Source organism: Grampus griseus, assembly GCF_964374135.1.
Source record: "Grampus griseus genome assembly, chromosome: 16".
NCBI classification, from domain to species: domain Eukaryota; kingdom Metazoa; phylum Chordata; class Mammalia; order Artiodactyla; family Delphinidae; genus Grampus; species Grampus griseus.
Window position 1 is genome coordinate 69,429,767 of NC_139010.1, and position 14,150 is coordinate 69,443,916.

Below are 14,150 nucleotides of genomic sequence, written 5' to 3' on the forward strand. Positions count from 1 at the left end.
TGGGCCTCACCCCATCCCCGCCCCCCAAGTGGGCTTTCCTTCCGCCTTCCTCGGCTCGGATTCCTGACGCGGTCGCCACCCCCTTCCCCTCCTCTCCTACTCCGCATTGTCTTTCTGAAGCCACCCCCCTCCCGGAGCGAGTCCCCGTTCCCTCGCCCAGACTCCCAGGCTCGCACACACTCAGCGCAGGCCTCTCCCCCTGCACACTCCTCCCTCCGTCTCTCCCCCCCTCCCCCGCCCCTCTCCTCCTCCTCCTCCTCCTCGTCTCCCTCCTCCCTCTCCCGGCGCCCGAAAGGATCATTGTTAGCCACCCCCGCCCCGCCCACCCCGGCTGTTTATTTATGCAGACGTCACCGGGCCGGCCCCGCCCCCGGCATCTCATTAAGCGAGTGTGTTCCTCTCTCCCTGTCAATAATCTCCGCTCCCAGACTACTCCGTTCCTCCGGATTTCGATCCCCCTTTTTCTATCTGTCAATCAGCGCCGCCTTTGAACTGAAAAGCTCTCAGTCTAACTTCAACTCACTCAAATCCGAGCGGCACGAGCTCCTCCTGTATCTTCGGCTTCCCCCCCCTTTGCTCTTTATATCTGACTTCTTGTTGTTGTTGGTGTGTGTGTTTTTTTACCCCCCTTTTTTTATTTATTATTTTTTTGCACATTGATCGGATCCTTGGGAACGAGAGAAAAAAGAAACCCAAACTCACGCGTGCAGAAGATCTCCCCCCCCTTCCCCTCCCCTCCTCCCTCTTTCCCCTCCCCAGGAGAAAAAGACCCCAAAGCAGAAAAAAGTTCACCTTGGACTCGTCTTTTTCTTGCAGTATTTTTCTGGGGGGGGGGCAAAACTTTTTGGTTTTTTTTTTTTTTTTTGGCTTTTCTTTCTCCTTCATTTTTCTTCCAAAATTGCTGCTGGTGGGTGAAAAAAATGCCGCAGCTGAACGGCGGTGGAGGAGATGACCTAGGCGCCAACGACGAACTGATTTCCTTCAAAGACGAGGGCGAGCAAGAGGAGAAGAGCTCCGAAAACTCCTCGGCAGAGAGGGATTTAGCTGATGTCAAATCGTCTCTAGTCAATGAATCAGAAACGAATCAAAACAGCTCCTCCGATTCCGAGGTAGGAAAAGCCCCTCGGGCTGGCGGGGTTCTTAATCTATTTCCTGGGCTTGGCAAATGTTGCTTAAAGGGGAGAAATCGGGGCTGGGGGCGGCGGCGGGACGCCGCGGGGCCGGGCGGGCGGCGTGTGCGTGTGGTGCCACCATTGCAAAAACTTGTAACCCTGTTTTTCTCTCCCATCCCAAACCCCCCCACCTCGCTGATTCTTTTTCTCCCCCATCTCCCCCCTCTGCGTGGCGTTTGCCCCTCGCCCTCCCCACCTCCACCCCTCCGGGAAGGCGGAAAGACGGCCTCCGCCTCGCTCCGAAAGTTTCCGAGATAAATCCCGGGAAAGTTTGGAAGAAGGTGAGTACGCCCCGCGCGCCCCGCAGCCGCCGGGAGCTGTCCCCCGGGCCCGCCGCCCCGCGCGCCCGGGCCCCGCGCCCCGCTCGGCCGGGCCTTGCGTCGGCCCGGCCGGGGCGCCCAGCCACTTGGGGCACTTTCTAAAAAGTTTCTCCTCGCTCTCTCCCGCTCCGCGCGGCCGCCGCCGTCCCCTCGCTGCCCCGCCATGTTAGCGGCCAAGAGGCAAGATGGAGGGCTCTTTAAGGGGCCACCGTATCCCGGCTACCCTTTCATCATGATCCCCGACCTGACGAGCCCCTACCTCCCCAACGGATCGCTCTCGCCCACCGCCCGAACCGTAAGTGCCTCCGCGCGCGGCCCCCGCCCGCTGACCGCCCACCCTTGCCTCCCGCCCGGCCCCGCATGCGGCCCCTGCCCTGCCCTGCCCCCTCCCTCCCTCTCCCCTCCCTCCCCGCCTCCTCCCCTCCCCGCCTCCCCTCCCCCTCTTGTGGCCCAGGCAGCCCGAAACTCTCCAAACTTTTCTGCCTTTTGTGGACTGGATTTGTTTGCACTTCGCCATGTTCTTGCTTTCAGTTTGTTGCCTCGTGATGTTGGGGAGACTTTTCTTTCCAAGCAGGGCTTTGTTGGTTGGGGGGGAATCAGAAGAACTTTTTTTTGCGCTCTGATTCCCCCCGCCCCCTTTGGTGGTGGTGTTTGTTTCTTCACCCTGGGAAGATGACTGTGTGGCTCTTTCTCTTCTCCCTCTCCTTCTCTCTCTCTCTTTTCCTTCCCTCTTCTGTGGCGTCTTGGGCTTTCCCCGGTTAACCCCTTGGCTGCCGCTGCCGGGGACTGAGTTAATGGGCTGCGCCCGACGCGCGGGGTACAGTGGATTGTCCTCCAGGCGTTGGACTTGAGAACTAGCGGGCGCGCGGAGCCCGGGGCCTTGGAGAAGCGCCTCGTCTTTCTCTTTCGGCCGCGTATTTGTTTAGCTTTCTAGTGGCGATGGCTGGCTCTCAGCCCTCCTTCCCTTTTCCCCTGGAAGGTCACGCTTCCAAGACTGGTCCCACTGCAAACTTGGGGGCTCTGGGCTTCCTTTTCTGGGGCCACCCCGCAGGGCCGCGAGCGCCCTGGGCGCCGTGGCCGGCTCGGCTGCCCGGCGCGCTGGCTGCGGGCTTTCCCGGGCCGCGCGGGGTGGAGAGACCCCTGTGGCCGCGGGTTTTGGTTTGTATGGAGCCAGGATGGCCTCCTCCGAGCGGACTTGATGTATTTCTAGGGAATTTTGGTGCCTTGGGGTTTATAGCGGGATCTGCGCTCGCCAGCTTCCGAGAAGGCCCTCAGTGGGCCCTGGGGGGCCAGAGACCAGGTTGTGCGGGGCCCAAGGGTGTATAGAGGGTGAGGGAGGCCGAGGGCTCCTTTCTTTCAAGGGATTGGGCTGCTGATCGTGGGCCACCCAACTTTGGGGGCTCCAGGGAGGCGCGGGGTGCCAGGCTCTGGGGGGGTGGCGCTTCCCGCGGCGTGCGTCCCGCGCCCCCCCGTGACATTTGTGAATAAGGCTCACCCTCTTCCCCGACAGGCCTCTGCCCCCTGCCCTCGCCTTGAACCCCCTCCCCCCGTCCCACCCTCCTCTAAAAAGCCTGGATTACGAATCTCTAGACGCAATCTCTAAACGTTTGTGCCCGGCTTCTCGGGATTGTCATTTTGCACCCTCTCTGGTTTGGTCCCCCTACCTCTTATTTACACTCACTTCTTCTGTTTTCTTTTATTTTTCGGTAACTCGAGATAGCAATTTGAAATAGTGCACCCACTGTTCAGCAGCCGTGGATTCGGTGCTAATGGCCGAGGGTTTGCCGGACGGGAGTCGATCAGATCTACAAGTGTTTTTAAGCATTAAAATATTAACTATCAGGTTTGACTTGTTTTTTGGGGCCCTGGCAAAAATGGCAAGGGCATGCTAGACCGGTCATTTGTTATGGCCAGGAAAGAGAAATAATTATTACCCTCCCTCCCCCTCCCGCGCGCCCAGGCTTCTGCATGCTTGGGAAGCTGGGAGAGCATTTCAGCCCGACCTCCTCCTTCAGGGCCAGTTCTTTCAGGCGGCGGGGGCCGGGCAGTGGGGTTGCAGCTGTAGGGGAAACATTGTCCGGTTACGTTGTATTTTTCTTGGGAGCCTGTGGGCATCCTGAACCGGGAGTATTCGGCTCAGAATCGGAGAGTTTGTGTAATAACCAAGCCGACCAAGCGACATTCCAAAGTAACCCTGAGAATTTCTTACTCTCCTCCCCTCCCCCTACGATGGAAACCTCTCTGGTATTATTTTAAAATCCACTTAGCCATCTGAAAGGCCATCTGAATATTGAGCTTTGATGGTGGGCTTGCTGGCCTTCTTGACTCTTTGCAAACTCCTGCCTGTGACCGCTGGCAATCTTGCCGCAAGATCTCCTGAAACTGCAACAGTTGTGTTGCGCTGTAATTAGGAAACAGGGAAATTGTTAAAGGTAAATAAATGATTTCCCGGTGCGAAAAGGATGGCTCCCAACAACCCCGTCCCCTCTGTGGGCATCGTAGGAACCCTCGGCGTATAGTTATTTTAATTGTGGACATAGCGGGTGGCCTGATGCTGTGACATCAGATGGAGTCTGAGAAGACATTTCTGAAGTCAGGAGGCAGTTTTAGTATTTGCGTGTCAAACACCAACAGACATCTTTAGTGTGCACAGGCCCTTCCTCCTACTATCTGTTACCTGGGTTAGCTGATGTGCTCCAGAATTAAGGTTATTTAAGCCGGTAAGTAGAGCCATGGAAATGAGGCTGAGAGGCTGTTGTGTGTCACTCCTGACCTCTTCGATCAGAGGGCCGGCTTGCAATTCCAGATTTGATACAGCTGCCGAAGGAATCTATAGGCAAGATAGCGGTCTTTTCATGCTCATCTGAAATTCTTAGTGCTTCATAGAGTGTGTTTTTGAGGGCAAGGTGTAAAGACAAATTAGCTGTATGTTCTATTCTCTTCCGGACCCTCCTTGGTGGTGGTGTTCTTTTGCTACATTTTCTGTTAACTTATGAGTGTACCTGTAAACAGTTGCATCCTTTGAAAAGCAAACTCTTTGGATTCCTGATTTCTGCTTTTCTTTTTAAGAATGTAAAGAATTAAGGAGTATCATTAGATAGGCTTATGATGAATAATATTTTATCTCAAGAATAATGCTTTAATTGCTGGAGATGTCATAAAGCTTGATAGTAATAATTTTATTTTAAAATGACAAAAGATTCCTCCATCACATTAATTTAGCCTTTGATACTGTAATAGGAACAGCTTTTAAAAAGGTTCGAATACAAAAAAGCATTAATGTGAGAGGTCTGGTTGAGGAGATGGGAGGTGATAGAACTGCAAATATTAGAATTGTGGTAACATTTGTATATACCAAAGATAAGAATACTGTTACCATATTAAAGTAGATAGGAAAGAGTAGTTTTACGTTTCTTTTTTCCCTCCTGCCAAATGAGAATATGGGATACGGTGGCCGAAATTCCAGTTAGGTTTGAAATTCTTTTTAAGGGGTTGATTATTAGAGCTTTCACATCTTCTTTGATCCAAAGTTGTTTGCTTTTCAGCTGAAGCTGTTTGCTACTAGGTTGAACAAATAAATAAGCAGCATCTTGAATTCATTTTTGAACTTGGAATCCAGCATTTAAAGGAAACCAAGAGGGGCCTATTATTCATTGGGGTTTTATGTAGCCGGGCAGCAGCTTCTCTTTCTGCCTGGTGAAAAATGGATGTTTTCTCCTTGCTCAAACAGCATAATCCTTTCTTAATACAAAAGATTTAGACCTCGGAGTGTGAAGGGTTAATGGTGGTCCTTCCCCATTGTCCTCCTACCCCCCACCTTCACCCCTGATTGTTTTGACAACACTTTTCAAAGTGTGACATTCCAAGCCCCTACATAACAATGTAATATTACTGTAATTACACAGGTCATTACATTTTAAATAGAGAACAATAAAATGCTTATCGCCCTGAAAAAGAACAGGTGTTCTTGCCCTTCTTTGGTATTTATGCTAATTGTTTTTCATCTCCTTCAGAAATATTTATGGCAAACATGTTTAGATTTCAGTCTCAATGCAAAGTATTAATTCCGTGCTAATCTTTATAGGTTGGGGTTTAATGTCTGCAGTTTGGATTATGGGCTCAACATTCACCCAGTAAGTCATATTTTAATGATTATAAATTTAATATGCCAGTGCTTTGCAGTTTGTTGAAATGAAAGCTTTCTGAAACCCCAGAAACAAACTATGAGGCAGTCCGGGAGGCTGGAGTGTTTATCTGGAAGAAGTGTTTTTGGAAACTTTTGACTGCTGAAGGGAAGTAGCTTTCACTGATGCCCCCTATCTGATTGAGAAAAGATTTGGAGGAAAACAATCCCCGCTCTGGCTAGGAGTTTTCCACCTTGATTTTAATTTTACTGATATGGATTTCATTTAGGGTCCCTGCTGGAAGCTGGTCCGCTCTCTGTTTCTTAGCAAGCTGTGAAAAAGTTACAGGAAGGTTTCCGGGGGCTGGCAGATCAAGAATGCTGTTCTGTTAGCAGCGCAGGATAACTGCAGTTCTGCACGCTATTAAAAAAATATTTGCTTTAGCAAACCAGCATTTTAATAGTTGCACCAGAGGCTGTGCTTTTAAAGATTACAGTAGAAGTCTTTCCAGGTTTTGAATGCCTCCTCACATCCCACGAGGTGCCTGCGTGCATACGAAAAGCGCCTAGATTTCTTGGTGGAGAAATGTTGGTGCAACTTCTCTTACACATGCACAGGGGGTAAACTAGAAGGTATCTAAGAGGATTTTACATTTTGTCAGATGTTTCACAACAGGGGCCCCCGAATCACATTAAAAATGCACTGCAGAGAAAGGACAGCTGCAAATTTTTGTGTGGACCTGTGTTTCTGGACCATGACTAAAACTCCGAGGACCTTTTCCCCAGCTGTCTGGAAGTTCTGTGGAAGTTGGTTTATTGGCAGTTAAGTCTGAGGCAACCTGGATTTAGCAGAGGCTCTCTCCTACACAGGAAATAGATGACATTATATTGGGGGAAGGGACAAAACTTCAGGCAAGGAGTGATTTACTCCTTTATTGTTTTTTTTTAAAACATGGCGTTGCCAAATAAATAAGCACTTTCCAGGGAAGTAGGTGTAAGCTTTTTTAGTCTTGGTGAGTGGAAGTAGATAATATCTTTAACCACATTTATAACTGTTTCGAGGTGACACATTTCAGAAGTTTTGAGAAGGAGCGGGGTGAATCAAATTCTTGAGGCTTTTATTTTTGAAGGGGGCGTGTGTTGTGGGCGTCTGAGTTTCTTCTGGGAGTGGATATTGGCAACCGTGTAACTAAATCTTCAACTCTGACTTACAATTGAGCACGTTTGTGAAGGAAATGGTTAATTTTACAACCAAAGGCAAACTTGCACCTCGACAGGTCTGCTGAAAGAAATGTGCCCCAGTCCTTTGCTGGCAAGCGCCACCGGGTCATAAATCCACAGGCTTTATTTACAGCCCATAACACTTATGAATGTTAAGATATTTGACGCCACGTTGGCCTTATAATATTCAAGGTCCGCAGACACTGGCAGTAGCTCAGATTTCTCTCACTAATTATAAGCAATGAGATGGGGGCGGGGTGTGGAGACCCCTTCGCAAAAGCTGCCCTCTCCCCTCCTCTGACCCCCATGCCTACAATCTGAGCTTACTGAGACAGACACCCCCTCCTCCTTTGGCAGCCGACTTGTACTTTTCCTCCAGGCTATTGTTACACACATTTATAAAGAGCACTTTCAGTAATGGAAATTCAGTTGGGTGGGTGGGAGGGGCTCGGCACAAATGCCTTTTTTCAAAAGCAAAGTTGCTCTAGGTGTTTGCATCTTTTTTCCTTTTCTTCTGGCTTCTCCCTGTTTCCTTTCTTTCTCGTTTTTTTTTTTTTTTTTTTTTTTGAGACCCTCTTGCCTATATTGTGCATATTTCCCAGAATACTTAAAGAAACCTGATACGGGAGATGGGTCTTTAATTTATACGATGTTCCACTGAGCTGGAAGGGAAAATACACACATTGCAGAGTGCGCTAGTTAACGTGAGGGTTTAAAAAAAAAAAAAAGTGCCACAGAGTGAGGAGAGTTGATTAAAAGAATTAATAGATGAGAAAAAAATTCCAGATTTACCTTGGGAGTGGGAAGGCCATTCATTTGGGGGAAGTGCACTGGTATCTGGGGGGAGGAAGCACAGAAAAGTAGCAGGGGAGGAAGAATAAATGTTTGCCTGAGAAAGATTAGAAAAGGGTAAGAAGATGGGACAGAGATTTGGGCATGAGGAAATGGCTTGATTGAAATTAGGGATTAAAAGTTTCTTAGCGAGAGGTAGAAGTACCATGGGTGGGGGGTGGCTATTAGCAACTATATGGCTCAGCTCAGTAAAAACTGGTCGCAATCCACTTTCCACCCAAAGAGCTCTATCCAGCAGCAGATAGTCTTTCATGTAAGTTATTGTGTGAGGAGCTGGGGATGGGGCATCTGCGGTCAAGACCCCGATGTGACAGAGAAGGCCAGTTATCCTCCTGATTTTAATTCATTCTTAAAAGAGTGGGCTTTCTAGTGTGTGTGTTACAAACTGACCACCTGGTAAAGGGGGAGTGGGATTCTGAGGTGTGTGGGTAACTGTTGAGGGGGGTAGGAGCTGATCGCGCTGTCCTTGCTGGCCGGAGCCTTCCTTCCATCCAACCCAGACTTCAAGACAGAGGCTGAAAGGTTTTATTTTCTAATCAATGGAATGCAGAAACTTACTAGCCCTCAGGGACAGATATGAATCCCTTAACAGCTCATTACAAAGATGGGGCTGTGGGATCTTTGAACGGGTTATCAGCCCTGGTGTTCTTCGGTTTTCCCAGGATAGGTTTTTTTCTTCCTTGGGCACATCTGATTTCAGGCTGGTAATATGTCTAATATTTTATTCTTTTCTTTCCTTCTTTTTTTTTTTTTTTTTTGGTCATGAAGTAGCCCCAAACAGCTCGATCTACAGGGGGAAGGAATGGTTACTAGTGGGATCAGCTCTGAAGGAGTTAAAATTGCTTGCTAAAGTTTGGCATCATGAAAATAAATTTGAGGCCTGGTAGACATTAGTAAGGCACAGCACATTTACAGAGCTTAATTAGTACGAACTGTAATTGTTCATGGTCTGCCAGAAGAAGTAATGTTCAGGAAAAGTGGAGTCCTTCTCTTGCAGTCTTTAGTTTGAAACCGATAAATCACTTGCATATTTGTGTAGTGATTCAAATGGAGCTAAGACCTCTCCCATCCCAACATGTGGTAAATTGTAAAGTCAATGAATTGCAGATGTAGGCTACAGTGAGATTCTCTAAGAAAATGCAGAATGAATGGGAAAGAGTGATGCTATAAATATTTACTGAGAAGATAACTAGGTTCTTGCGTGCTGGACCAATTATGATGTACTAAATATATTAGCAAAATGCTTAAAAAATCGAGAGGATTTGTGTGGGTCTTTGGGTGGGTTGGTTGGTTTGGGAAAGTGAAATAAAAGGCACTATGTTATTGTCGTGTCAGTTTTATTAAGCCTGAATCACAATGGCATACCCAGGGAAGGACACATGAAACCCACATTAATGCAAATTAATTCGTTATGAGTGTGCAGCCTGTGACTGCTAAGTGGAGTAATGATGGGGCATCATTTTAAGAGTGTTAGTGTAGCAACTTTTAATGAAAAATGCTGTGTTAGGAACATGTCTCAGCACTTTAGCCCACGTGTTTTTATATGCTGGAAATGTGTTTTGGACAAGAGCAGGAAACTTGCTTCACTTTATTCTCCCCTCTCCCAAACAGTTTAAGAAATGTAATTATGTTTTGATGTTTAAAGAAAATCATCTAATTTTCCCTCAAAAAAACCAATCCAGAAATGCCCATCACCATAACCAAGTTCGACTTCAACTTCTTTCTTTCTTTCTTTTTTTTTTTTTGCAAGAGACTGCAGCACAAAGTGGAAAAACAATGAATGTAGCATCCCCCATAGACCCATAGATATAAGTTTATTGAAGTGATTCCCCCCCCCCCCTTTTTTTTCTTCTTAGAGGATTTTGGTCTCAGGCAGTGTTGCAAGTCAATACTTCTTTCCCCAAATGTGAGTAGGTGGATGTGTATGAAAGCTGTAAAAGTTAATGATCGTTCTCTGACTCATAGCTGATGGTTTCAGGTTGAGGAAAAGAAAAGAAAAAATTAATGAGGGTAAATAGACATTTGATGGAACGTTGAGACAGTAAGAGAGATTGTTCCTGTGTCTAAAGGCATGTGTTTTGTTGCAGCAGAATTTCTGAAGGAGAATGCCAGGAAGTGAAAAGGGGTTGCCTTTGTTAAGTTGTTGTTGTAGGAGGGTACAGATGTTCTGTGTCTGGATCTTTGCAGGAATGTTTAAGCCTCCGTACCTAGCAGTCAGTGCTGGCTTTGCCTTCCCTGTGGAAGTTAGAAGTCCCCTTGGCATCTTTTAAGGGGGCGGGCAGGCACCCAAAGGCCTGATCAGAAGTTTCCCACTAAATGTAAGAGGCTCCCAGCATAGGGCTGAGGGTGCTGTCTCTGTCCTGCAAAATGACTGGTGACTTAAGAAAAAGTCTTAGATATTTAAGCCTCTATTCTGCCTTTTATGCTAATGACATGGAAATTAAACTTCAAGTGCCTCACGGTGGTAGCTACAGGGGAGAGGAAGGTGGACCAAAAAGTCCCCCAAACCAAAACCGTTTAGGAAATGAATCTGAATTTCTTCTTCTTTTTTTTTTTTTAAATTGAAAGCTTGGTGATTCATAAAACTGGAAATACAGCAAATGCTCCCCACTCTTCCCAATTTAGTGGAATGAATAGGCATACAAAATTAATCTTCATCCTACTGCAAGTTGGAAACCCAATGTAGTGTTTCAAGATTTTTAGTCTCCTCTGAGGATGAGATCTCTGTGATTGAAAAAGCTGTTTCCCTTTTCTCCCATCCCTGGCTATCTCTGATGTCTTGTATCTGAAACATCAAATTTAGGGCCAGTAGTAGTGATTAGAAATGAAATGAGAGAAATCAAGATAGGATTTCTTGATAAGGGAGGTGGTTGATCGTAAAATGTTGGTTTTTGAATTGCTGGAAAATGTAGCCAAGGCTGTGCTGAGCACCAGCGCATCTCCATGGCTCTTCCTCTGGACCAGAGGGGGCTGGGTCACCGGGAGGTGTTCAGATGGGTGGTTGGGTGGGCTTGGCCACTGTAAACAAGCACACAGGAAGGGAAGGTTTGTTTTGTTGAGAGTTTCACAGAAAGAGGACATGAAAAGTACCTTGGAGTTCTCATGTGGTACTGCTTCAGGGTGCCTGGGGAGGGACGGGGCAGGGGGGAACCACGGTGAGGGTGTGTTGCGGACCCAGGGTACAAGAGTCCAGTTGCTGGATGCGGAAATGACGTGCAGTGCTGCAGGTGGCCAAGAGCAGGGGTGGTCCCAAGAGTCCAGGCCTGGGGGAACCTGGTTCTTGAACTCAGATGAGCCTTAGATCGCCACCTAAGATCTCTCAAGCGCCCGTCATCTTCCAAAAGCAAACAAACAAACAAACAAAAGCACAAAGGGTCAACCCTCTCTTGTTCTTTCTTCTAGCTTTTTACGGAGATATAAATAAACTATTGTTCCAGTTTAGAATGCCAAGTTTTTACCGGGTCCTTGTATTTTATGTTTGTCTTAAAAAGCTAGACTATAATGAACAAGGCATCTCTGTGTTTTCCAGGGATGGAAAAAGCAGTATTTAAAGGGTGTGTTTTAGAAAAGAGTATTTGGGAAAAGAGGGGGTGGGAACCCAAAGGAGAAACGAGAAAATTGTCTTCGTCGCTGTTGCTGGGGGGAAGTGTTTAAGCTGAAAATCTCTCCAACGCAGTGGGTACTGGCTGGGAGTGAAGAGCTGATTGGAGCTTGTACTGTGTGGATTTATGAGCTGGTGGCGGTTATTCCGTGTGCCTGGATACCTGAGGAGGGGAGTTGCATTACTTGGGGATGTTAGATTGGTGTGTGTGAAGGTGAAATTGACTTTGTCCTGCCAGATTCTTAAGGACCTTGCAGCTGCATTTGTACTGTCTTAATTGTAGCATTCTCTCTGGGGTTGTGTTGTTGTTTGGGTGGTGCTGAATGTGAGGATTAAGTGTGGAACCGGACAAATGGAAATTGAATTTGGATTAGCCACAGTTTCATTAATTTATTCAGAGGGCCGTGATGATATGAAATTTTGTTTACTCGACGTATACTTAGTTATCAGGTGTCCATTCGATTTTAATTGACGGTAGGAGATTTCTGTGGTTACCCTGAGTGCAAGATTGCCTTAGGGCTCCGCAAGGTTTGTGGGAAGAAAAGCTTGGACAAGTTTCCATTAAGCTCTGAATCAGGCAGTTGGAAAATCGCAGCATAAAACCGGCTGAAAAGGGGGACGAGGTTTTAGTGTTGCCTTCTCTCTCCTGAGCAGGGGAGTCCCTCGCTCCGACAAGAGCTGCTCTCAGCCAGGAATTCCAAACTCGCAGAGGAACCTATCCCTCGCACAAAAGTTGTTTTTAACACAATGCAGAATTGTCACAGTAATTAGTGCGATCTCCTTACTGACTGGCAGTTTTCACAAAAAGGACAGGGGGGCCAAGGGGGCAAATTCATCTGTCTTTCTCAGTGACTCACTTTGGATGAACTGCTCCTGAGTGTGTGTGTGCAGGGGTGGAGTGCTGTGTGCGTAGGGGGGCTTATCTCAGTGGCTCAGCCTTTATCTTCTGTTGTTTTAGGGAGTGTGATTCATTACTCTGCTTTGACAGGTAAAGGAATATATATATTTTTGGCCCACCTTTATTGTGCCCCTTTTAACTTTGATTAGTATTGTTTGGGAGCAAGCAGACTCCTAACATATATACAGGCAGTGTGTTTTTGTTTGTTCACTTGGAGCAGATACAGTGATCTCAGAACCCACTATATCCCCAACTGGGAACAGTACAGCCTTATCCCATGAGCAGTGTGCATTTAGGCAATTAAAAAAATTTCATTACTACTGCGTTGCGTTTAGTATGAGTTGGTTCAGAAGTTCTTATGTGAATTTCTTTTTTCTTTTCCTCCCAAATAAAAACCTGTATAAACTGAATAATTTTTCTTGCAGGGAGCAAGATACAAAATAATGGGGTCTAAAGAACTGCTATACAGGAAGGTTCTGGTAATAGGAATCGTACAGTGGTAGTAATGGCAATAGTTGGCTATAGTAATACAGATCTGTGTTTGGAAACGTAACCAATTTGCCTATTACTGCGAGGGAGATGGGCAGTGATTTCATAGGACCGTGTGATTCTTCATCATTTGTTCGTTTATGGCCAATTAAAATGCATTTTCAGATATTGTTGAGACCTTTTAGTGTTTGTTGTATGGTTTATAAAATAAGTCAGCAGATGGTGTTTGTTCTCCCAGTTGGTAGGAGCCCCAGATGAATAAGTACTATTTGGGAAAAGAAGAATTTGGAGAGGCCTCTTGGTATTTCTTTTTATTTGGGGCTACCCGTTTCTTTGATGGTAGATCTACAGGGCTTCAGAGGGAAAGGCCCAGGAGAGACTTTAGCCTTCTGCTGTGGAGAGTCTGGGTGAACCAGGGATGCACCTTCACCCGGGGGCCCCCAAATATATAGGTGGTCTTTAGAAAACTCAGTGGCTCTTTGGCACTGGTTGGTTCCTTCTTTGGGGAAGTGTGGCTTCCTAGAGTGCGTGCGGGCTGCAGAGCCGTCCTGAGCCGTCCTGGGACTGATAGCTTAGTCATTGCGAAAGAATGTATAAGGCATCGAGTGGCCCCTGAATTCTGCCTGCCACATTTGTTTTCCCCAGAATAGAATTGTGTCTGAGGGTGAGAGCCTAGTTCTTAGAACTCTGGGGGGCTTGTACCTTTGCAGTCTCGTGGCTTCTCACATCCTTTCTCTCCCAGTCTTGCCCTCCTGCCTACGTGTCGCAATTCTGACGATGTTTGCAGCATACAGTTAATTCTTCTGCAGCATCTTGCTCAGCACACTGGCTTCCTTTATGTCTTAATGGGCGTCCGTCTTTCCTTTTCGTGTCATTGATCCTCGCTCCCGGCCCCCTCCACCCCCCTTTTGCTTATTGAATAGGTGCTTTTTTTTTTTTTAAACTTTAGATGATTATGATCATCTTATTTATAGCAACAAATAAAAATACAGAGGTCTTGATTGAATGCCAAGGCTGCAGTTCAATCTAGGAAGGTTTGTCTGCTATTCATAAACTGCTTAAGATGTTTTCTTGTAGTTTGTGACATAAGCAGAACGCTTTGATTTGGTTTCTTTCTACAGCTCTATTTTCAGTCCGGGAGCACACATTACTCTGCGTACAAAACGATTGAACACCAGATTGCAATTCAGGTAGGACATGCAAGAGATCCCGAAGCTTGATTTGGCTATGTGTAGGTCTCTTGTGTCTCTTATTCCCCACCCCTCCCCCGACCTAGGTGATGATGACGGTGGTGATGATGGCAGTGTGGTTGTGGTTGATTCTTCGGCGGAGGTTGGAAGCAAAGAAGAAACAAGAGCAGAAGAAATGCTGCTAAAATGATTTAAAGATAGGGAAAGAAGGAGAAGCCTGTGTTTTTTTGTTAAGAGCATCTCGATCAGGCATGATGGGCACACAGACCCCCCTAGCTTGGCTA

At 46.9% G+C, this 14,150-nt stretch overlaps 1 protein-coding gene across 6 annotated transcripts in view; it reads left to right on the forward strand.

Moving 5' to 3' along the window:
- The first annotated feature begins 424 nt into the window (after nt 1–424).
- TCF7L2 (transcription factor 7 like 2) overlaps nt 425–14,150 on the forward strand; it is a 197,781-nt gene continuing 184,055 nt past the window's right edge. For 3 of the 6 annotated variants that reach the window (XM_082673096.1, XM_082673098.1, XM_082673099.1), the window contains exons 1-4: nt 425–1,109; nt 1,387–1,453; nt 1,663–1,787; nt 13,798–13,866. In XM_082673096.1, the coding sequence (XP_082529222.1) occupies nt 921–1,109; nt 1,387–1,453; nt 1,663–1,787; nt 13,798–13,866 (450 nt within the window). In that variant the 5' untranslated portion in view covers nt 425–920. The remainder of the gene's footprint in view (nt 1,110–1,386; nt 1,454–1,662; nt 1,788–13,797; nt 13,867–14,150) is intronic. The other 3 variants (XM_082673097.1, XM_082673093.1, XM_082673094.1) reach the window with 1 other exon arrangement.